Source organism: Mixophyes fleayi, chromosome 1, assembly GCF_038048845.1.
Source record: "Mixophyes fleayi isolate aMixFle1 chromosome 1, aMixFle1.hap1, whole genome shotgun sequence".
NCBI classification, from domain to species: domain Eukaryota; kingdom Metazoa; phylum Chordata; class Amphibia; order Anura; family Limnodynastidae; genus Mixophyes; species Mixophyes fleayi.
In genome coordinates this window covers 366,536,336-366,562,353 of record NC_134402.1, presented here as the reverse complement: position 1 = coordinate 366,562,353, position 26,018 = coordinate 366,536,336, and the positions used below count along the sequence as shown (strand labels likewise).

The window sequence follows — 26,018 nt, the reverse complement described above, 5'->3', positions numbered from 1 at the left end:
AAGTGTATAAACAAGTAGAAAGCAGCACATTTTACAGGATTTTTTTTATAACATTTTACTTAAATTACATTTAAGCCATCACCCTACATTTTACTGCCTACAAAGCTTGTTGGCTGAGAGAGGTGCCTCAGATCACTATGTATAACACTGGTGGCATATAGTTACTAATGTCAGGTCATGCATATGTACTGAGAATATTCTGTAATGCACTTTTTTATACAAACGTCTGTTTATTTAATCATACTGTTCCAAGTGGGACTGGATCTTTCACTGTGAAAGAGTCATACATGTAGCCCTTTCTCTGTCTGCGTTACGCCACCGGTGAAGAGGGATAATACTTAGTGGAGAAGGGGGTCAACACTGGTGCTCCCAGAGCAGCCCTGGAATAGTAAAATGCAGTGGAGCTTCTTCATGCAGCGGTACATATTGAGGGCGACCGCGCTGGGGTCATACAAAGACCCCAACATTTTCCTTAACTAAAATGGTTCATCCACATGCTAGTAAGCCAAACATGCATAATTATATCTATGGAACAATGTTTTTTAGAACATGGTGGAGGGACAACTATCAAGACAATATCTTTGACTTAGAAGAATGAAAGAATGCATCAAGGTGTTCATAGAGGTCACTGTACGGCTAACCTCTATTAAGATACAGCCCTCTGCAGTATCATATGTTTATTTTAAAAGTTGTTTAAAAAACGCCATGAAACACCGGATATATTCAGTTAACGCAGATGATAACATTTTATATGTCTTTCTGTTATTGTGGAAAGTATATAGACACAGCAAGTTGCAGTTGCTCTTTAAATGAATCCAGGTCAGAGCAATATGATTTATATAATACATTTATCCAACTATTATTATTATTATTATTATTATTATTATTATTAATAGGGAGTTGCAAGATCAATAAGATCTGACCTATATTAGCTGAACAAACTATGTAATTCTGTGATCTCTCACTGGTATCTGAGCACAAAGTAATCACTGATCCATGAGATGACAGACATTTGAAAATCCAACGAAAGCTATAGATGCCCCTTAAAAAAGGTTGCATATGTGTTATTTTGTTGTAATAAAAATGTAAGGTTTTCAAACACACAAAACAGTCCTTACAAAGACTTACGCTGCATTCTAAAATGTCTTCATGAAAAACTAAATGACCACTTGTGGTGAAAAAAAGCAAATTATGCAAACAAAACAAAAAGTAATATTTTATTATCAAAAGTAAATTGAATTGAGAGATTTGCTGTTTGCGTTGAATAACATGTAATGTGCATGTTGTCTCTGGCATCTGATTGATTTTGATTTATCATCTTGAAGATTTGTATTAATTGTCCATCTGGTCAGTGATCCTCTCTTTGTTACCAAGTACTGACTTCACATACTGTACATGAGAGTTCCAGAGACTTTGGCTATCGCTGTAGTGTCAGGAGTAGACTTCTTCAGAGTAAGATATAGACAAATGTCAATAGCCGGCATTATGTGAGATGTAGTTCAGCAGTTTTACTGTCCTTCCGTTATATAAAGGAATAAAGAACAGAGAAAAACTCATCTTTTCGGAGCTGCCTTAAGGTCAAGTACTAAAATCAATATTTTGCCTGAAGCGAGATTAAAATCCTCAGCAATTAAATAATCTTCCATCTGCTGGTCTGTTATTCCATCTGAACAATAAACCACCCTAAAGCCTTGCTTGAAAATTAACTATTTCCAGTGGTCTGGGGTTGATTTCTTTTCTATTGGTTGTGGTTAAATTGAACACTACAAAATAATTGTATCATTTCCTAACGGAAAGGCATTGCTTAAAACTGAACTACTACCCTTGTACCTTATATTTTGTGGTTTGTAAAGTGGTTCCCTATATAAGTATAGAGATAATACCAGATCTGTGGCACTTCTAAGATCGTGAAGAATTCTAGGCCTTTTGTAGGGAGAAAAGCGATGCCTGTCCTATGATAAACAGGGGCTGCCCCTCTAAACGTGCCTGATCTACCCCTTTATATTATTTAAATTCTGCTTTAGTTTTATTTTTTTAATTCTTTATTTAAAAATCTCGGATTACAAACAAGCAGAGAAAATGAAGTAATTAAAACAAAAACAAACAAACATAGTTGGGTTGTAATCACAGTGAAATGCAAAGAAACACAGCTAAGTAATATCAACTATGTAGATGAACAAACAGGTGCCATGAACAAAACTTATAGTATGTGGGAAGGGTGGTGGGGTGGTCGTCACAGAGAAGGGATGATGAGAGACAATTGAACATAAGGCAACACAGCAATATATAGGCTTGTAAGAGGGAGGAGCTCATGGATCAGGAGGGGAAATATTGCACCAAGAGCATGCAGAGGGTCTGATGTGGGTATACTACAAGCATAGCCAAGGAGCCCAGGTTTGATGACATTTTCCATTCTAGCTATGAACCAAATATAGGATTTCAGTGAAGAGACACTGGGAGAGAGGATCAGTCTGCTTCCAGGACTTGGCTATGAGACAGCGGGCAGCAGCAAGAGCGGAGTGGTAGTCTGCATCTGGGATTGGATGGCAAAGAAGAAAGGCCCAGTCATCTCTTCAAAGTGGATATGGGAGGAGGGAGGAGAGATGGGCCTGAGAGGATATCTTCAGTCCACCAGATAGGCATATACAATTTGCCCACAACATCGCCCGAGGAAGCAATAGTGGAAATTTTAGGGAGTATATCAGGTGTGCGGTACCATCGATAACACACTTTATATGCATTTTCCTTAATCAGAGTGGATATAGAACTACAGGATATCTAGGTCCTAATAGCTTTCCGGTAATCCTCCACCGGGGGAGGAACCCGATTCCTCTCGTGTCTGTTCCCCAAAACCAACAGGCTGTCAAGCAGAAGGATGTAAAGCAAGGAAACCATTCCCCTCCACAAGGAAGACGAGAGAGACAGCATCTCAGATGGGGAAGGAGGAAGCCTGCCGACAGGAGGGATTGTATAAAATACAAGTTGAAGGTACTCAAAAAATCTGGGATCCAGGTCGGGGAATTTGGTATGAAGGTCACCACAGGGAAGTAGGGCTCCCAGGAATAGCAGGTCCCCAACAAATCGAACCTCTGAGGATAGCCATGCCCAAATAGAGGAGGTAGATTGACCGGTGGGTAATCAGCGTTGTTTCAGGTCATTAAACACTCTGCCCCCTTGTGTACTTCTTAAGAGTAGAAAACTTGATTCTGGGAGACTTGCTGTTCCAAATAAATTTAGCCAGGTATTGTTGGAGGATGCGGAGGACTGAGAAAGGAACTCCGATTGGGAGGGTTTGAAACAAATACATTGATGCTTATGGAGAATGTTCATTTTCATGGCAGTAATCATGCTCAGCTACAAAATGATCAGGGAGCAACAGGGATAAAAGATCTGATTTAATCCTAGCGAACATACCTGGGAAGTTCGCCTGAAAAAGGGACCCTTTATATTATTTAAAGAATCCCCAGCAGCAAAATAAAATTTTAAGCATGCTTGTGTACCAAATCTGGCCCCAATTCAGCTAACTTCTCACATCAGTTGCTAAAATCTTTTGCACCCCCAAAAACAGTTTCATCTTGCTCACAGATCCATGTGCTGTCCCATAAAACTAGTTGTACAAAAGTAGGTGCATGATATCACAGAAGAACATTTGTGCTGTGGTTTTCTTATTTTGAAGTTTGTACATTACTTTTATTGTCTATCTTTAATAGGTAAACTTACAATGTATTGCAGTGGTAAAAAACTAAAATATAGCATTCACCACAAGCATAATTGTTATTGCATATTAGAGAAGGACATAGTGACATACAAAACTTACATTATATCATTCTATTACACGCTGTACAGATAGTGAAACATTAATCCACATAATAGTGCATGACCATGGGCCATGATTAAATTACAATTAAATTATACTGTATTCAGATATAAAACATTACACATACCCAACATTACCTGACAAATACACATGATCATAGTATAAAGTTATATATAAAGCACAGTATATAGATGTAGACACGTCACCTACCCAACATGACCGAACCGCTGGACACAGCCGTAACTAGAAATGTCAGCGCCTGGGGCAATGAAGAAACCGGACATCCCCTGTGCCCTCAATTTAACCTAAAATATTAATTTTCCCTATGCCCTCCATCAGCTTTCCACCATGGGCGCTTGCCCATCAGGGAAGTACTAGTCTGGACAGGACTATTATAGGATACTATTATACCCAATATTAGCTTTGACATCTATTATGTATTATGACCTGGACAGGATCATGCTACAGAATACAATTTTATTATATTCTTTCCCGACATAGACCACAATCACTAACTAGACACAATCACAGGACCTGATCAGAATATCCTTCTAAGATTAATAAATTATAACTTTACACAGCACAATTCCCATATTAAGGTGTTCCCAAACATGCTACCTCCAGTCCTTTAGGGATTAATACATTTCAACTTATGCGGGATACAAACCGAAATATATCCAATAACCAAAACTTTCATCTCAAGGGCATTTGTCTCCATTTACATTTGAAGAAAATTCATTGTTAACATTTTTAATAATTATACTCACACTCAATCTACCTTAAGTCATTTAGTCAGTTCTGAAAGAAGAGTGCATGTATGTTAGGCCATGGTATTGTTCTTGAAATATCTTAAATCACCCAGGCACAAATGATCTGACTAAAACAAAATTTAAATAACAAATAACATTTATTGCTTGTTGGACTTCTATATTCATCCCCTTTAAATGTCTGCAGGATGTCTGGCGATAGAAAAATCTTCTGGGTATAAAACAAACATTCATTATAAAGGAATCAGTGTAAACATCTCATGTACAGCAGCTTCCAATAACTATTCTGTGACATCTTACAATAAATGAGATTACACCGACATCACATAAACCCACAGGAATGACTCCAACACCTACTTTGCATTATCCCTCAAACCATGTGGTCCTGTAGTAGTTATTGTTTGGTGATCACATGTGATCAGCAGATAACACCCTACACTACAGAAACCATTAAGATGGGGAAGGGGCGCTGTAATGCCCAGACCTCCTACATCCTGGCTCCATTTAAAAAACAGATAGTCCCATCTTTCAAATGATGTAACCCCTTAGTCCAGTTTGTATTTTTTTTTAAATAAAAACTCAATGTGTAGAATGCTGCTGCTTGACTTTTGGAAAGGTAAATTGATGCAAGAACTTAGTGGTATTATTTGTGTGAGCACTGAATAAACAAATTACTGATATTAATGTTGGAATATGACCAGCCCAAAAAGTGCCAAAATTGGCCCAGCACAGGTGTCGAATGGGTTAATCAACATATATTAGGTTATATTTTTCAATCCTCATTGAAATGTAACAAGGGGGAACAATAAATCAGAGAGATTCTTCAATAAATGCTTTCCTAATTGTTCTTTATCAAAAATAAAAATCAATAAAAATTTAGCCTCAGTTCTTGTAAAATAACAATTCTGATGATGTTAGCACTTTGGGCTATATATGCATGTCCTAGCTACTAATCTAAGATTTACCTAACCTATCTGCATCTTACAGGTGCCCATTCTCTTCTAGATGTCTGTGGGATGCCTACAGAATACTCTGACACCATGAGCAAGAAACAAAGGTCAGCTGGTAGAAGTGAAGAAGTCCACACAGTTACACGTTAAGGTGGAGGCTGCAAACATTCTGACGCTTCTCTTTGTGGGACTCAAAGCTCCTCAATGAGCTTACAACGGCTCTCTGTGGATTAGTTTCCTGCATGATGGGATTATCTATCTCTTCTGGATAAATTTAAGCAAATACTATAATCATAACTCCAGGCTTTATAAGAGAGAATAACTGCACACCTTAATGAAGAGCTACAGGAGTTGGGACAAGGAACAGAAGTATTTCAGTCTTAAATGGATGATTCCACCACAGCATTAGAATTCCTAATAGAGACTTAGGGCTAGATTTACTAAGCTGCGGGTTTGAAAAAGTGGGGATGTTGTCTATAGCAACCAATCAGATTCTAGCTTTCATTTATTTAGTACTTTCCACAAAATGAAAGCTAGAATCTGATTGGTTGCTATAGGCAACATCCCCACTTTTTCAAACCCGCAGCTTAGTAAATCTAGCCCTTAGAATTAATTGGAAGGTTCAGAAAGGAGTTCTCAACACTCAGTGCATGAGGACCTCCAATAAATGGGAATAAAATACATCAAACTATGGTGTAAATAGCGTCACAACATTTAGTGCAGCAAAAATAAATCTATATTTTCTAAACTCAGCCGACAAGGTGTATTTTCAGCTTGTAACTGTTACGAGCCGCGGCATCTCAGGCACCGCCGTGACGCTCCCCGGCCGTTGTCATGACGACAGGGGTGTCACTTCCGGGTTTTGCAACGGCCGTCACCATGACGACGGTCTGGACACTCCTCTATCACCGCCGCAACCCTGTCATGCCCCTCTTCTATGATTGGTCCTCCTTTGTATATTAGGCAGAGAGGGCTTAACCTCCGTGCCGGTTATAGTTCCTGCTTCTAGTGTACGGAGCTGCTCCTTTCTCTACTACTCTGCTCTTGCTATTTGGATGGACTCTGTTGTGTATGACCCTTGGCTCGTTTACTGACTCTGGATTGCTCGTGATCCTGACCTCTGCCTGTTACCTGGATACACTGTTTGCCCCCAGCCCTGACCTCCGCCTGGACCTCACTACCACAGCCTCTGCCCATTTTGGACTTCGCGGTTTCTACCACGGGGCCCTCGCCTGCGCTACGCTAAGGTTATAAACTTGTACTACTCTGAGCTAAAGACCTGGAGTCATCCGAGTACCTGTGACCACGTTCAGCTGCCATAGGTGAAGACTTCTGTTACCTGTTCTACAAGTTTATGATACTTGCAGTCAGCCTTAACAGTAACCAACACCAATGTGGATTTAAAAATTCTATCCAGTCCAGAACATGGAATGGGAAAAAAAATAGTGTTCTCCGATTGTGCAAAATATTGGGAAAAAAAATAGTGTTCTCCGATTGTGCAAAATATTGGGGTTTATGCTCACCGGGTAGGGGTAAGAAATCGACTTTGAATGACACACTGTGGAAAATCTTCTTACCATGTGATCAGTCCACTGTGGAAATGTGCTCAAACAAAATAAATGTAAATATAGTGTGTATTGCAATTACAATTAGAAGAGTCAATGCAAGGATTAAAATGCACACAACAAACTCAAAACTTGTTCCGTATTTTTTAATTAATTCAAATCTTTGATGTGCTGGTAGTACGATCCTTTATTGTCTAAACAAATAAACAGTACATGGTGCAATAGTATTTTGAACCTTTAAAATACAAGTGAGGTTGATACACTCATTTAGATGGATTATAACTCGCTGTCAAACAACAGAGCAATAAAACTCACAAACACCAACCCAACACATTTCTGAGGCATACTGCCTGCTTCTACAGGGAGGCCATTCGCTCTCATTTTATCTTCTTTTAACATATTACTATTTATCAATCCCTCCTTTTTCTTCTATATTAGTTAACATTAAAGTGTTGTACAGGTTTCCTTACAGTTAATACATGGAAGCAGTGATGTTATAATATTGCAATGACCTTTGAATGGACTATAAGCAACTGAACTTGTATCTGGACAACAAAACCAATAAATAATATTGTAATAAAAATGAAACTTTCAGTTTTAAAGATTTTACTTCAGTTTAGACAGGTATAATGTCTATGCAAGGTTGTACCTGGTCTATGCCCTGTCTGAGTGCAACTTATTTTCACATTTTGGGGCGGCACGGTGGCTAAGTGGTTAGCACTTCTGCCTGACAACGCTGGGGTCATAAGTTCAATTCCTGACCATGGCCTTATCTGTGAGGAGTTTGTATGTTCTCCCTGTGTTTGCGTGGGTTTCCTCCGGGTGCTCCGGTTTCCTCCCACACTCCAAAAACATACTGGTAGGTTAATTGGCTGCTATCAAAATTGACCCTAGTCTCTCCCTCTCTGTCTGTCTGTGTGTGAGTGTTTGTCTATATTAGGGAATTTAGACTGTAAGCTCCAATGGGGCAGGGACTGATGTGAGAGAGTTCTCTGTACAGTGCTGCGGAATTAGTGGCGCTATATAAATAGCGGATGATAAATGTGCCATTTTAGTATGTTCTTTCCCAACATCTCAGAAGCCATGCTCCATGTATAGTTATATAGTATATAAAATATGCAGAGAAGACATGGTCACTGCAGAAAATAAAGAAATGTCCATTTCTGCATAGGAATGTACAAAAGCCTCCGTTTTTCTGACAGGAGACTTAAGCCGTGAAATGCTCCCTCTGAATCATGTTTAAAGCCTCAGATTTATCGGTAGATTGACTCTGTCCCATTCTTCTACACAGAAGCAGTTTTCCCTTAATTATACATGTGCTAACAGTGATGAATAAACATGTGTCAGTAATGTGCCTCTAACGTCACATTTCATTCAAGCCCCTCGTGTCCTATGCATTTTGTTTCAGGCTGAAATGGAGATAATTGCAGATAAAATGTCTCCTGATACTAATAATGAGGAAGCATGAAATGTAGCCGGGACAACAGCACACCAGGGTTATTCCAACTCTACAAGGCAGAAGAGAGAAAGGTAACAGCTGTGATCAGTGAGGGCGGCTGTCAGATAGAACTATAAACCAGCTCCCATAGATTTCTACTCTGCTCATAGAATTACTGAAATTATCACCTAAATTACCTCTACTCCTAGCAGGAGCCCCAGGACTGCCCCATAAAGCCCTTTGTGAAAGGGATGTAGAGGTGGTGAGCCGGGGTATCAATTCCTGGATTGTAATAAGGAGGCAGCAAAGTCCCAGGAAAGGGGGGGGGGGGAGGTAAGGGGGCATTAAGAGGCAGCTTTATTAGATAATATGTAACCACGGACAACCATCATGGGGAGAATTTTTCAGTCTGTCACATTTCAGTCAGGTACTGCTTCTGGTGCAGCGAATGGTATCATTCCTATCCTGTTGTAGTCTATGTAGAGATATTCTTCTCAGCAGGATGTACTCTGATAGACCCTAATAGACAATTATGGGGTAGAAGAACCTTTATTTACTTCCAATACCTCAAGCACAGGATCATGCTGTCACCATTCAGGTGACGTGTAGCTGGCAGTATGACATTCTCACGGAGATGGCAATGTGCTCCAGGACACATTCTGTAAGAGTCAATGGTTATCAAGGCCATGTATAGCCCCCTTCACCAAGTGTCTTCATAATGCAAGTTCTTCTAATAGCCACGACCCCCCCAACATGTATAGCCGCTGTCCCACTGTGGCCAGCCCTGTCTATAACCTTTACATGAACTAATGACGCAGTTGGAGAGTGTCACTTATTTTATAGCTCAACTTGTTCTAGAGAAACTTCGGGTGGAGTTTATGAGACAATTCCAGCAAACCATGGATGGCGATGGATCTTCTGGAGTCCACAATGCTTTTCAGTCTCTGCTTTGCTGGTTTAAAAACCAAGCCAAATGAATGTCAATACCCCGCTCCTGTCATCTTCCAATTCAGGGGAACGAGAAGATTACTTCATTAGGGACCCAGTAATGGTAGCAACCAAGATGTGACGTACATAAAACCACTCAACACTTTTGGGTGAAGTTTTCCTTTAATGATTAAGGGTTTCAATAGGGTTTACGTCTCTTTACTTCTTTCATACAGTACGGAAGTTCAGTTTTGCCATTAAGACATTTACAAGAAATAAGCAGCTTGATATATAAGCTAATGAAAGGGTCTTGTCATTTACTGGAACTTAAGGAGCAAGATTTAAAACACTAAAGCCCTTTAAAGTGTGGCCACACCAAATCTCACAAAAGCAAACAGGAGAGGCAGCACTAATAAAACAGAAGTAGTCGGCAATATGGGAAAAAAAATTATTGTCTTTAAGGGGTGCAGATACCCTATTTGTCAAGGTGTCTTTCCAAATGCGTCACCATACACTTCAATCTTTTATTTAATACACAAATGTTCCAATACAACATATTAACACATCACAAGGCAGGATGATGCCAAAAGCCACGTAAACTCTCACCTCTCCTCAATGGGGACCCTAAATCATTATTTCATACCATAACTGACAGAAACCAAGTTTCATTTGCCAAAAATGCTTTGCTACAAGTTCTTTAATAATATCTTATAAAAGGTTCTCTTATACACTGTTTATACTTGGATACCAAACCTTTGTAGCTATCATGTTGCAATAGGTATAGTAGCTTTTTACAATTTAGATCTTACAACATGGAAAAAAACAGCTGAAATGTCCATGTGGAAACATTTATGGTGGCAAAACCATTAGACCTACGAAAGCCGAATTATCTGAATATAAACATTGTACAAGTGTCAGGAGCCGCGGCGGCCTCGGGCACCGCCGCGACTCACTTCCTGTTTCAAGTGAACGTCCCGGCCGTCTCCATGACAACTGGGGCGTCACTTCCGGTTTCTCAGGCCCGACCGTTGCCAAGGCAACGGCCGGACGCCGAGTGTAACTAGCGTTGCGCCCCCCGGCAAGTGAGGCAGCTTAGCCTCCCTGCCGGTTATAGCGTCCAGTTTGCCTGTCAGCTTTACCTGCTCCTGCTTTGTATTGGTGAAAACCTGTTGGACTGATTGCCTGTGTATGACCCCTTGCCCGGATTTGGACCCTGCCTGTGTATCTTGTGACCCTGACCTTCTTGCCTGTATCTGGACCTAGCTACCGTGCCTGTGACCTTTGACCCCGGATTGTCTATTGGATTCCATGTCTGCTGCCGGCCCTCGACCCTTGCCTGGACTTCACTCCACTTTCCTGGGTTCTCCCTAGTCGGTACGCACTTCACGACCCTCTGCTAGTCTGCGGCCAAGTCTGTCCTCACCCAGGGCCATCTTAACAACATTATGGGCCCCCGGGCAAAGCAGTGCACCGGGGCCCCTAGATTTAGATATATAGATAGATACAGATATAGATATTTAGAGATAGATAGATGTACTTGCTCAGTGACCCTTGAAGGTTTTTTTGCAGGTTTTTTTCTTTTGAAGGATTATTTATTCTCATTAAGAGCCGTGCCTATGGGGCCCCCTTGCCCTTGGGGCCCCTGGGCAGCTGCCCATCGTGCCCAATGGAAAAGATGGCCCTGTCCCCACCACTAGGGGCTCCAGTGAACACCTGACTGGCAGAGCAGACTCCGGGTTGTGCTGTACCGGCTAGAGGGGTTCCTAACAACAAGAAGCTGTAAAGAACGTATTGAGTCCTCTAGCAAACCATTATTTGTCAGATGAAACACCAATTACTGCATCAAATAAATTATTCTGTATCCGTGCTGAGGAGAGATGGGAACAGAGATCAACTTCTTATAATCATTGCTTTTATATATTCATAATGAAAAGCCCAACCCCTGAAGGCCGTGCATAGGCATAATGAATTACATACATGTCTCTGAGAAGGGGGGGGGGGGGGTTCTTTTGATGGTCCAGGCACAGAACTTTCAGTTCATTAAGAATGAAGAGTATTGCGGATATTTCAGTTGTCCTCAACCCTCCAAGAGCTTGATATTCTTTATGATATATTGCTATTATGGGAGTATATGAAGTAGTAGCATTATATGCATGTGCTATAATTTTTTTATTACAATATTTTTCACTCTATTGTGCAAGTAAACTAAATATGACGTTTCTATCGTTTAACCCCAGAAGGGATTTTTTCACTTTGTTTGGATACTTTTATAAAATCAGTTTTATATTATTGTGATATCCTTTTTTTGCTTGCAGTTCAAATTTATATTAAATTAATCTGCAAACCTCATACTCAAGCATTTCGCAATAAACTTGTCCGGATTGTACCTCAATGTGTCATTTGGCACACAAAACTATGTGTAGTAGGGGCCCATTGCTGCTGGTATTATAAAACCACTACTGACCTGGCAATCATATTAAGTTCCACCACCCTGGTTTTTTCGTAAATGTAGTGTTAAAAAATGCAATATTTTTAAGAATTTCCTATCAATATAGCAGCAAAAATTAAAACTAGCAATTCACAATCATGAGTAAAACAGATATAAACAAAAGATACTTTAAAAAATACAGTATAATGTTATGTGTACCAAAGATTTTAAATTGACAAAAACATCCATTGTTTTATATATAATATATTTATTATACACACACACACACATATACCTGTATATATTATATATACACATACACACAACAGTAAATTGAATGTATTATCATTTAGATATTACCAAACAGCACCATCATGTGGGCAAACATTGTAAGACGGTTTGTAAACCAAAAGGATTTAAACTGTTTAATAATCCTGCAAGAGGCAGACAAAGAAATATTCACCTAACATTGGCTTTTCTACATTGTGGAACAGCTTGCCGAAGCTACCAATGTTGTATTTTATTCACCTCAGAAAAAGTGGTGTAAGTGATGGAAAAGTATGGGAACAGAGCTTATGTAAGAATGTTACTGCAGGGACAGAGTTGAAGAACAGATGTTCAGGAAATCAAACTAAATTCAGTTTTGAGGTTTATTTAACATATTACTTATGCACCAGTCAAGGGTTAGTTGGAATAGCTCAATGTTCTAGACTGCCAAAGGCTGGTATGATCATCAGCAGATTATTATACCATATTAGAGGATGCTCTCTGCAAAAGAACTAGGATATGAAGTTCAAAATTGTGCAAGTTTATAGTTTAATACGCCCTATCCAAAAGAAAATTATCCCTGACAAGTATTAGTCTGCTCCCTGCAAGGAATGCAAACTCAATGTCAACATATAAATGCACATCTTCTGATGTTTCAATTTAATACCTTCATATTTCATCTCTCCTCATTCTTGTTTGAATACACAAATGGCTTTGTTTTTAATTACAAGTATAATTTGCTGCACATTATGCTATAACAATCTTATTTGAGAATTAACGTGGTTCAGATCCAGTCTCTGTAATGAATCCTTACATTCTTTCTATAGATTACCTTTCCTCTCATACCACGCATGGAAGGCTCTAGATTGTTTGTCTCTGGAAAACCGAGCCGTAGGGGTGAGTAACGCCACTGGCTGAACCATGGGGCTACAGAGGTAAAAGATAAAAAATAAAAAAAAAACCACAAAACGCACATGATAAAGCTCTGCAATTTTATGCCTGTGGACAAAGAAACCCCATACAATACTACACTGCCCAACGAGTCCCACCAGCCTGCCATATTAACTGAAGGCATCCATACACAATCATTCCAAAATACATACTAATGTAGTTGTTTTATGCATTAGTCTTTGTTCCATAGCTTACTCTGCTATAGACAAGTCCTCATCTGCTGATATCTCCTGGATTTCAATCAAAATTTGTACAAAACGACCACAATCTACTACAAAGCTAAACAGTCCGTGGTTCCCTTTTGGCCAATGTAGCTCATTCCTTCTCTTTAGACTAAATTTATGAAAAGGATTCCCTTCACCAACATAACAATGTTTATCTAATAACCCCATGTCCTTACCAATGTAACTGTACAGCTTTCTTCTGGGGCCTACTAGTCAATAACAGGTGCACGGCACAGCTACCCACAAGACCAAGTTCCTCTGGTTTCTGATGGTCTCTGATCTTACATGGAGTACAGGGACCTCTATCCAGCCCTCAGTAAACTTACTGATCCACAGTAACGGTGTAGTGACATTTGCAGCCTTCAGTAAAAGAAACTAAAGACCACTATTAGTCCGACATCGTTCTGCTGCTACTATACCAAACAAATCATTTTAAAAGACACCCATTCTCTTACCTGCAGTGATCTTCCGTCTCCCACAGATGCTATTGTTACATTGGGTTGTGTCTAATCTATCAGTAAAAGAAAATCTGCTCATCATTAATTTTTTATTTCCTTTTGTATTAGTTTGTCAGTCCTATATATTTACTATAGTTGACAATCCTTTAATTTTTTGTTTTTGCACCTATTGGTTCTAATGTTTATTGTTGGTTCCTATAAAGTGTACACCAGTTATATGAAATAACATAACCACACCAGCTACACCCATAAACGTAAACATGCTTACATTATCAAATATCATGATAAATATTATATATTTTGAGCAGACAACACAAAACAAATGCAGAAGAAAACACAGTGACTAGTGATTAGTAATGAAACATTTATTAAAGAGAAAAAAAAAAGTGGTAGGTGTACAACAAATGGTAATTAGAGATGTATACAACATTATAATTATAAAAACCATGAAATGTGGTTTATAAAAAAATAATATCATCCAGGATTTTACTTTTAGTTAATATGTAGACAGATACACATTATCTACACTTGCACAAGACATTAAATTAAAAATAGAAACACTATACTGCTTATCAACACGTTACTTATGTTGGCAAAGGTGATGATAGCTAGGAAATGGATGGCACCAGAAGGTCCGACTTTGAGTAGCTGGATTGACCTTGTTAACGATACAGTCGGTCATGAAAGGTTCATGTATACCAGCAGGAACCTAGTGGATAAGTATGAAAGAATATGGTACAGGTGGAGGATATCCCCGTATGTCACGGAAGGATTGAGGGAGGTGGAGCTCTCCTAATGTAATGCTCGGGGCAGACATCCAGCCGCTTATTATTGTGTTATTAAGGTCAACAATTATATTTTGTATTATCAAAACTGTACTATTATTTCATTGTATCTTGAAATGGTGTAAGATGTACTTACCTTGGCTTGAAAATCTGAATGTAAATGTTTTTTCTGTTTTGATCCTACTGTGTATGAACACCTGACAATACCTGTATCACTGTGTGGATTATAGTTGGGGGTTTAGCCTAATGTTATGGGCTTTTTTTGTTGTTAAAGTGTATAAAAAAAAAAAAAATGCAATTAAAAAAAAAAAATATAGAAACACTATAATTTCAATTGCCACTTGCTCTCTAGGCTGATCCCAATATGATGTAACTGATCCCTAAATACAATATGCATCAACATTGGGGAGTAAACAGTAAATTTTAACATAAAAATAGTGACTACGAAATTGTCACGTTTGATAAACATCCATCTACCGTGGCAATCTATGTGACAAATTCATAGTACTCTGAGGAACAATCTAATTTCCCCAACACAAAAATAAACTGTCTGTCGGATCCAACAAAAATACCCCAGGGATGTTAAAGCAGACACTGGGAAAACAAATTCCATACAGATAGCATCTTCGTCACGCAATAAGTCCTTCTGTCACAGGATCTTTATGCCACCTGAGGTTTGCTGGATTCAAATGCTTTAACTGCAGCAAGAATCAGCTCAACTAACCACCTAAAACTCCAGTAAACCTCTGGAATTTCTGGGAGATTACTTGCTTTGCTCTCTCCACTGTGGATATTACAGAACCAAAACAGGTGTTATTTATCTTTTATTTAAAAAGCCACCACAAGGGTTCTGCAGAACATGCCAAAACAACATTTGTGCAAAAAAATTAAACACAAAGAACAAACTGACATAATTACATATACACCCAAAAAATTCCATAAGTATATAAGGAAAACTCTAGGACAGAAGGCCCTGCTCATGAGAGTTTAAATTCTACATGAGTGGAGAGATAAAAGGGACTTTTCCCGTTAAGATTTTTGTTTGTATAGTGGATTCATTTGTTTTGTGAAAGCATTCCAGTAAGATATCTACTGTTATTTTACCAACTGTTGTATGGTCTGTACTCAAACACCGTAAGAGCTGGATAACCCTCAGTTGGGATGGAAGCCATGGACCAAGCTCTACGATTCAGCACTGCTAAACACTATACCCAACAATGTGGTACACAACACTCCAAAGCCGTTTCTCCAACCTTCTTGATGTTGTTACTCACCTCTCCAAACATTCCCGTCTCATTCATTTTTTCATGACATCTGTGTAACATTAGAGCAAATAAAACTGGAATCCATAGTATGAAAATCATAAAATATTTACTTTGCATTTAAAATATATTCCATGCATCACTGAAAAGGTTTGTTTTAGACAATTTTCCTTTTAACTTTTTTTATTTACTACATCACACCTCAAGTCAGGTTTTTCTAAACCCAGTCCACAGGTACCATAACCGTACAGGTTTTCCATATCTCCTTGGAGCACAGGTGTATTCATTACTGACTGACACATTTCAAAGATCCACAGGTGTCAATACTTATTTCACTTGCGATCCAGAAAATACGCACTTTTAGGGCTCCTTAAGGATTGGATTTGGGAAACCTGATCAGAAGTCATTTGACCTAATAAGACCAGCACACAAGACAAAGCTAAATTTGGCAGGGGCAGAAGGCATTTCATTTTTTTTTTCACAAATGCGCCTAGTTTTCTACCAAGCATATCTCAAAGAACACAGGTTCTTGAGAACTGCCCTTTAAAATCAGCATGTACTTACATAAACTATAGGTCTGGCTGGAAGTGAGCATGGTGTCAATAACAATAAATGGCTATGTTGCAATGACCAAAAGTAATCTGTGCATTAAGAGGTATCATCTCTCTTTCTTCAAGGTCAAGATGCCACCTGTGCACTCACCTCTACAGTCCCAGACTCTAAGAGTCCCAGAATCTGAGAAATCAGCCAACATAAATACAGTCTGCTCTACACCTGCTTTTTTTTTTTTTTTTTAAATGATTCAGACCACAATACAATCTTAAATGTGAGTGATTATCCACATATTTAAGACAGAACTTACGGCAGGTTGGAACAGAAGGGTTGATATTATTTTCAACCACCAAAAAAGAGTCGACAAAGAGCTAGCAAATGTACGTCTGGAACTGGAAACAAAGAGGGAACAGTTAGAAAACCTTGAAAACCAGTCCTGGAGGAACAGCTTCCAATATTTTACTAGAACTAGTTAACTGTGCAGCTTTCCCAAAATTCTTTGAGGGCTTGTTCTGTCAATGTCTTCCGGAGACATTTTTACGGTTACAAATTTCCAATTAGAACAAACACGCCGAACACTGAGGTGTGCCTGATCTAATGTAGTGGTGCACTTTCACTAGTTTAAAAGGAAAGATTCACTGCCTCTGTCAGGAATGTTACAGGTGTAGCCCATTCAGGGCCAACACCTAAAATTTTCCAAGATATCACATCCTCCACCTTGAAGAAAAGTCTCATAAACGACACGAAAGCTTTGAGGAACTATATAATTCGAAAATTATGGGTCATCCATTTCTCCTGCTGGTGACACATGAAGTTAAAATGCTTGAGAAGGAACTTGGTAAAAAAAAAAAAACAAGTTGGTTATGCCAAAAGTTGGTTATGCCATCAGTAGAAAGCTCACAGGCTGATTATTATCCCTGTCATTATAAAAGGTGCCACAGTGCTCTGCAGTGCCATACACTAGGAAAAAACAGCACATAAAAGATAGAATGTAAACCCTCTAATGAGCAGGGCCGTCCAAACCCTTTGTTTTCAGGTCTGCATTTTGTCTAAGTGGAGGCTGTGGCAATGCTAGCAAATTCCATAAGTGGGAAGCAGCACAGGAGAAGTCTAGTAGGCGGCAGTGAGATGTGGTTACCAGAGATAAAACATGGCGCTGGTTTGACATGCATCTAAGAGGACGGGATAGAAGATGTATATGGGGGTGGTGTTGTTGAGAACTTTGTAAGGACAAGTAATTTGAATTTGATTCTGGAGAATACAGGGAGCCAGTGTAGGGATTTGCAAAGTGGGGCAGCAGATGTGGAGTGGTGAAAGATCCGTCTTGCAGCAGCATTTAGGATGGATTGAAGAAAGGATACATGGCTGTCAGGAATGCCAAATAGCAAGAGATTACAGTAATCAAGACAGGAGATGAAAGAATGGATAAGAGTTCTGGTAACATGTTGGGTAAGAAAATTAGGTATTCTGGCAATGTTTCTAAGATAGAGGACTGGGAGAGAATCTGGATGTGAGAAATAAAGCAGAGTCAAGTCTGAGGAAATTGTGGTGTTGACGACAGTGAAGTGGTGACTCTGGGATAAGCTTTGTTTTGGACACGTTGAGCTTTAAGTAGCGTTTGGACATCCATGTAGAGAAAGCAGGAAGACAGTTGGATACATGAGATTCCTTCCCCTGATCTCTCCCCTTCTGCATGAGTGCAGAAGGGCAGAGGTCAGGGAAGGAATATATATTTAGGTGTCATCAGCGTGAAAGTGGTACTGGAGGTCAAATCAGTGAATTAGTTCCCTAAGATAAGAGATGCACAGTGAAAAAGTAAAGGGCCAAGAACAAAGCCTTGTGGATTCCCAACAGATAGTGGAGGAGAGGCTGCGCCAGAGGTAAAAACACTAAAATAGTGGTTTGACAGGTATGATGTGAGCCAGGAAATAATGTTCACGAAGGACAACCAAGTGAAGGGTGTGTAGAAGAAGAGGATAACAAATAGTGTCAAAAGGAGCAGAGAGGTTCAGGAGTATGGTGAAATTACCCTTAGACTTTGCAGTAAGTAGATCATTGATCATTTTTGTGAGAGTATCAGTGTAATGTTGGGGCAAAAGCCTGATTGCAGAGAGTCGAGAAAGAAAAAAGTAAGACAGGTGGTTGTACACTAATCACTCAAGTAGTTTGGAAGCAAAGGGGATGGGAAACATAGGGCGGTAGTGGGAGAGAGAGGCTGGCTCGAGACATAGTTTCTTTAGAATACGTGAGATTAGCGCATGTTTGAAGGGTGATGGAAATGTGCCAGTGGAGAAAGACAGGTTGAAGAGGTGAGACAGAAGTGGGCAGGCAGTGGGGGAGAGGGAGTGGAGAAGTTTGGAGGGCATATAGTCGAGGGGACAGGTTGTAGGGTGAGGTGATAGGATGAGTGCAAAGACTGTCTTTGGTTACTGGAGAGAATGCATTAAGGGTGGATTGTGGAGTGTAAGTGAAAGTGGGTAAAGGGTGTGGTGGAGTGTTTAGAATTTAGAATGAGGACATATCTTGACAATTGGTGTTGATTTTGTATTTGAATTAGGTGACAAAATCAATGGCAGTGTGGGAGGAAGGAGGAGGTGTAGGTGGGCAGAGAAGAGAGTTGAAAGTGGCAAAAAGGGTGACGTGGGTGAGAAGACTGGGTAGATATTAGAGATTTGCAGTATGTTTGTTTGACAATTGAAAGGGAAGTGCAGTAAGATAAAAGGATGGATTTATAGTGGAGGAAATCAGGACAGGAACAAGATTATGGAGAGAGAAGGAGTGCGGTGAAAGTGAATATGAGAAAGAGAGAGTGCATGATTGAGAAATGTGTATTACTTAGGGTAGGTAATGAGAGAGAAAGGAGAAACAATTGGTCCAAATTGTGCAGGGCAATGGAAGAGGTGAAGGATACTTTACCGCCTCCTAGCTGGGGTTAATGGAGGTCCAGGAGGATGCTGACAGTTGGGTGCAGAGGGTCCAGCAGCCAAACAGATGTTAACAGCAATCACAACTGAACTCATTGGGCAGCTGAACAGATGATGAAACAGCAAAGACAGCTGAGCTCTGTGGGTCCCACAGCTGGACAGAGATGATAGTTCAGTAGATCCTAAAGCAGTCTTGCTTTTGGTATGGAGTCTATCCTCAGCGCTGTTGTAACAATTGCCAACAGTATTAAAAAAATATCCAGAGCTTTATATTTGTGTGAATAAGGAAACGTGAGAGCTGGGACAAAGAGCTGCGCTAATGTGCAGCTTACGCCAACTGCCATCCGCATGCCATGAGGTGATGCTCCATAATCCTCCAATGACGGCCCTAAACGCTGTGACTTTATTTCAAGGGGGATGATGAAGGATGGGGGACTCTGGAATATACTGCAAATAAATATTTTTATTTAAAAGAAAGGCTCTTGGCAGTCTCTTTCGGATTTCTTTGCCAAATTTTCCTAAAATTCTTGCACGTCTCCAAAGGTTGTACAAGAGGAGGGGACTTTAATGCTGTGCTAGACCCAAAATAGTATAGATACCCTCCCCTACATAAAACACTTGTAATCATCCCAAATGATCCTTAAAAAATAACCTCCACTAAAGCCTACACACCCTCCCAACACCTATTCAGGCCTAGATAGGAAGTTTATGGACCGCAGACCTACACAGTCTCTGTGCTCAGCAGAGGCCTTTCCGGTCCTAAATGACCACTTGATAATACTCCAGACATTGATAACCAGGAAATCCCTCTCGCTAACGAAGGCATTTGAACAATTTCTCCTATACAAAACGTAAAATAGAGACAAAGTTAGATAGACAGTTGTGGAATTTTGAGAACAAAATTCTTCCCCAGACAACCCCACACTATAACTTTGCAAGACAACCATCTGTGGGAAATTATAAACCTAGGGGTAAATTTATCAAGCTGCGAGATTCCAGCGGGTTTGAAAAGTGGAGATGTAGCCTATAGTAACTAATCACATTCTAGCTAGCATTTATTTAGTATATTCTACAAAATGCAAGTTAGAATCAGATTGGTTGCTATATGCAACATCTCCACTTTTCAAACCCGCAGGTTGATAAATTTACCCTCCGGAGTCAAAGAAAGAAAAAAAATTAAAAATGAATTAAAATTGGTGATTTCCATAGCATAAATGACTCAGGCACCAATGCTTTTCTAAAAGGTACATCTAAAATTGCTTGCACCCAGGAACCAGCTCAAGCAACTACTTGAGCATGGCTGGCAGCACCCTACAAACGCAAAATAGAATTAGCTGAATAAAAGATTGCTTGGAACGTCCATTATATGTTCCACAAAAAAACAAATTAAAAAAAGTTTTCGTAAGCACTACTCATTGTTTTATCAACCTATGGTGACCTCAAACCCTATTTGATCCCTTAATCTTTATAAGGATATCCTTATGTCTATCCCAAGCATGTTTAAATTGCTGTACTGTATTTGCCTCTACCACCTCTGATAGTTGGCTATTCCACTTATCCACTACCCTTACTGTGATGTACTTTTGTCTCAAATTTCCTCTGAACCTACTTCCCTCCAGTTTCAGTGCATGTCCTCATGTTGTAATACTTCTCTTCCTTTGAAAAACGTTTCCCTCCTGTACCTTGTTAAAACACTTGAAATATTTGAAAGTTTCCATCATGTCCACACTTCTCTTCTCCAAACTATACATACTAAGATCTTTTAGTCTTTCCGGGTAACGTTTGTGATATAGGCCATGCACCATTTTAGTTGCCCTTCTTTGTACAGTCTCTAATGTATTTATATCCTTCTGGAGATATGGCCTCCAGAATTGAGCACATTATTCTAGATGAGGCCGTACCAATGACCTATACAGTGGCATTATTACTTCTTTCTTTCTGCCCCGGATTCATCTCCCTATGCAACCAAGCATCTGACTTGCCTTCCTCATTGCTTTGTTACATTGCTTACCTGCCTTTAAGTCACCTGAAATGGTGACTCCTAGATCCCTTTCCTCCTCAGTAGTTTTCATTATAGTGCCATGAATACTATATTTAGCCTTTGGGTTTTGAGACCAAGGTGCGATTTTGCATTGTTGGCATTAAACTGTAGTTGCCACTCTCTTGACCATTCCTCTAGTCTACCTAGATCATCGATCATTTGTTTTACCCCTCCTGGTGTGTCTACCCTGTTGCATATCTTTGTGTCATCTGCAAAAAGGCATACTTTCCCCTCAATACCAATTGCAATGTCTCCAATAAAGATATTAAAAAGCACTGGTCCAAGTACAGATCTTTGCGGTACTCCCCTGGTAACCTCTCTCTCCTATGCATGTACTCAATTTACTATAACTCTCGGGTTTCTATTCTGCAACCAAGATCTTATCCATTCAACCATCTTTGAATCCAATCTCAAGCTGGTTCCACAAACACGACAATGAGTTCCATGTACTCCAATGGCCTCCACCAGTGACCAGATCTCAGTCCAAAAGAGAATCTTTGGTATGTGGTGGAAATGGAGATTTGTAACATGAATGTGCAGCAACTGTATGATGCCATCATGGACCAGAATCTCTAAGGTATGTCTCCAGCACCTTGGTGAATCCATGCCACAAGGAATTCAGTTTGCTCAAGGGGCGACAGGGAAAAAGGGTTCCTACCCAGTACTCTTGGGCAGGCAAGTATCTTCCCCCCGGACCATCTCATAGTGGGATACCTTGGACTGGGCCACATGCATTCATTTTCCCCCTTAAAATATCCCCCCAAGCTAAATTTTGCCCGCCAGCCCCTGCCGGTATTAGAAAGGTGTACCTAATAGAGTGCCCACTGAGTACTATATTTGATTGTCAAAACCGCTTTGTTTATTCAGACACCATGTTTTAGTTTTATACCTTTCTGCCCACTGAATGTCATTGTCTTATTTGCATCCAAAATACTACCCAAATTTCCAGTTTAAACAGCAATTAACAAAACAAATATAAAAACAACTAATAAACAGAAAAACACGGCATGGTATTGCCCTCTTATACAGATCATGGAAGCTCCCAATAAGTAGCACCCAGTGGCACTTTTAAAATGAGAACTCCACCTAAAAGCTAAAACAAAAAAACAAACAAACAAAAAAAAGTTGTTTTGGTGGAATAGGTGAAATATGTAAAGGTATCAAGATGTCCCTTATCTTGGCTTACACAATGTGGGGTGCCCCATAATGGCGTGAAGAGTCCTTCTTTCTTTAACTTTTTAAAATGGCTGGCAGATTTGTCGGGGTCGATCCACAGTCATTTCCCATTTAGCCAAAGTGGGAGAGTATTTATCCTTCAATAGTCTGGATTTTTTTAGCCCATGCACCTTACTTGTATTATGTTGTTTCCCTATAACATTTTTTTTAGCGTGAAAATAAAAATTAGCTTGAATAGGTTCTTTTGCGCAACAGTTTTTGGAATTATAGGAGTCTATGAAAAGTGCCATGTTGTGTCAAAAAGAAACATTGAATATGAACAATAGTAACTGTACATACATCTTGTGATTGACTACAAACTGCAGTATGCAAACCTAACTGCTAGTGGTACAGCAGTGCTTTAAGCTACGGTGTGTTTTATCGCTGGGATCCTGACAGGACAGGAAGTAGTGTAAGTGCTTTCATCTCCAAGCACAGTATGTGGGTGTACCAAGTGCTTAAGTACCACGTGCCTTAATCATGTGGGCAGTAAACATCATCATCAGTTATTTATATAGCGTCACTAAATCAGCGCTGTACAGAGAACTCATTCACATCAGTCCCTGCCCCATTGGAGCTTACAGTCTAAATTCCCTAACATACACACACACACAAACTAGGGTCAATTTGTTAGCAGCCCATTAACCTACCAGTATGTTTTTGGAGTGTGGGAGGAAACCGGAGAACCCGGAGGAAACCCACGCAAATACAGGGAGAACATACAAACTCCACACAGATAAGGACATGCTCGGGAATCAAACTCATGACCCCAGTGTTGTAAGGCAGAAGTGCTAACCACTAGGCCATTGCTGCCCATAGTGATAGTTACAATTCAAATGTCTACTGTACATGTAAAGTGAGGTGTTCTTACTATACTTCTGCAGGATTCTGTATTTCTATCAATCTCCTGTAGTTCCTATATAAGAGAACACTGCTCGCTTTTTAACATTTGAAAAAATCTGCATAATGCAAATCTGATTTCCACATTGACCAGTAAGTCAGTGCCCTCACAGTGTGCCCTTTAACTTTGTTCCAGGTTCTAACAGCAAACTCCCATACTCAGGAGTCAAGTTTATCATTACACATTGAAATAGTATCCTCTGACAAACGGTCATAACACAAAGACAAAAGACTGTGTGACAAAGCTTTATCTGTTTCAGTGTAATCCAAGCCTATGTGCTCTCCCAAGGACACAGCGTTACTGCACCATTTACACCCTTCCTCTATATGTTACCATTACTAGGAGAAAGCAAATAGGACACTATCAGATATCTCCAGAGTACGAGTACCCCCAATCGTATGGCTCCTATGTTGTGGTGTACCAGTTATTAGGCACATGACTACTCAACAGGATCTGTAATACAGAAACCCGAACAACAACCTCAATAAGAGACTAAGGGGGATATTTAATTAGCTGCGGAGTGCAACATTGCAGATTTCCCCTCGCACCCAGTAATCCGTGATGTTGAGGTGCTGCAGTACCTGGAACTAAACGCAGCCGCAATGTTCGGTAGCATATCGCGCACAATTGATTAACTTCCCTTTAGTTAATAATGTCCCCAGTGTATCCTCATTCTTGTACATGCTACAAAATACTGTACATATTTTTACAGTTAATAATCAAATATAAATGATTATTATTATTATTATATCTACCTTCCGCCTCAGAAAATATTTCATTAAATTATTTTCTGGAGGTTGGGGCAAATTCCATACTCCTTTCAAAGGTACCTGCACTGAGAAATATTATGTAAGCAATTCATTTTCTTTTCAAAAAAGTTTCCTTCTATTAATGGCATCTGAGATGGATTTACCAGAACAGCAGTATGGGGATACAGTACAAGTATAGTCACAATGCATGATAAATAGGCTCCTCCATGCAAAAGCACCCCCAATAATTACAACAACTGCCTCCTTTACTCTGGTGTACAGATATAAGTTTACCTGCTCAGTACCAAACGGTTACAACCTATAGTCCCCCCCAAAAAAAAATAGGTGACATAAAACTGGATAATCTAGGGCACCATCAGTTTTCTAAACAGTGTAAAATAAAAGATCCATACAGTTTCAACAACAGTCCTATAACACTGGTCTTAGGCCCGTTAGCATCATCTTATGAACTGCACTAAATCAGCAGTCTTGTATTACTGGAAAAACAAATCCCCAGGAACACATTCCTACAGGATCTGCAAGGGACTCTACCTGACTGGTTGTTCATCATGCGGACAGCCTTGGCTTTGGCCAGCTCCAAAGCTGTGACCCATCTCTGCCTCTCCACTTCGCAGCTTGCCTTGAGATGATACATCCGCCCACCATTTGACAGGACAATGTTACATGAATCTTCTGTGTCAATGTGAGCTGTAGAAAGGTTAATTGTTCCACGGCATGTGTGCGCCATCTCAGCCTGCGTCCTGAGGGAAGACAGAATATTAAATAGGATCAGTGATCATTTAGTTTGACGGTCACCTTCACATTAAAAAAGAAGTAGGTTATTTGAGGCCCTTAAATGACCATGGCCTTATTTTTGAGGAGTTTGTATGGGTTTCCTCCGGGTGCTCCGGTTTCCTCCCACACTCCAAAAACATACTGGTAGTTTAATTGGCTGCTATCAAATTGACTCTAGTCTGTCTGTCTTTCTGTCTGTGTTAGTTAGGGAATTTAGACTGTAAGCCCCAATGGGGCAGGGACCGATGTGAGTGAGCTCTCTGTACAGCGCTGTGAAAATAGTGGCGCTATATAAATAAATGGCGACGATGATGATCATCGACTTTGTGAACTTGCTGTGTTTAAAAAAAAAAAGAACACCCACACACATGAATTGCTACAATATAATTCACAGATACATTGAACTGATTATATAATATATATAATATATATATATATATATATATATATATATATACACACACACACATACATCACATAAGATCGCCCTCCAATAACAGTCTCTGTAGTCAGAGCCATGTCTTGTGCAAGTGACTGATTAGCAAAAACAGGCAACTCGGACACAGCTTTCTGTTTTTAGCTTTTGTCTGGGGACATTAAAGTAGGACACAAGTCTGCTCTCAGCTATACTGCATTATGGGAGATTAATACTGCACTAAAGCTGCACTGGGTTGCTGATTTATGGAATAAGCAATGTAATCATATGACGATTGTAATACAGGTGAGGTCACCACACAAAGCTCAATGACAACAGTATCACTGCAGGATGATATTGATACAGACTGTTTAGCAAGAAAAAGGCTTTAACACAAGAAAGGAAAATGGACTGTTCAAATAAATTTCCCAGTACCATGATTAAATCATCTGTACAAAATAAGTATTTATAATTTGATTTGAACAGCATCATTCTGTACCAAGATTCAGAGTGCTGCACTGATGAGAATAGGAAAGATGTAAATCAGACATATCAAACGCGAAACCCCAATTGGGCCAAATAATCAA

The 26,018-nt window shown here is 39.7% G+C and overlaps 1 protein-coding gene across 2 annotated transcripts in view; it reads right to left on the bottom strand.

The window, feature by feature from the left end:
- The window catches only part of OSBP2 (oxysterol binding protein 2), a 184,219-nt gene that overhangs the window by 140,318 nt on the left and 17,883 nt on the right, over positions 1-26,018 (bottom strand). For both annotated transcript variants that reach the window (XM_075178585.1, XM_075178590.1), the window contains exon 2: positions 24,774-24,982. In XM_075178585.1, the coding sequence (XP_075034686.1) occupies positions 24,774-24,982 (209 nt within the window). The remainder of the gene's footprint in view (positions 1-24,773; positions 24,983-26,018) is intronic.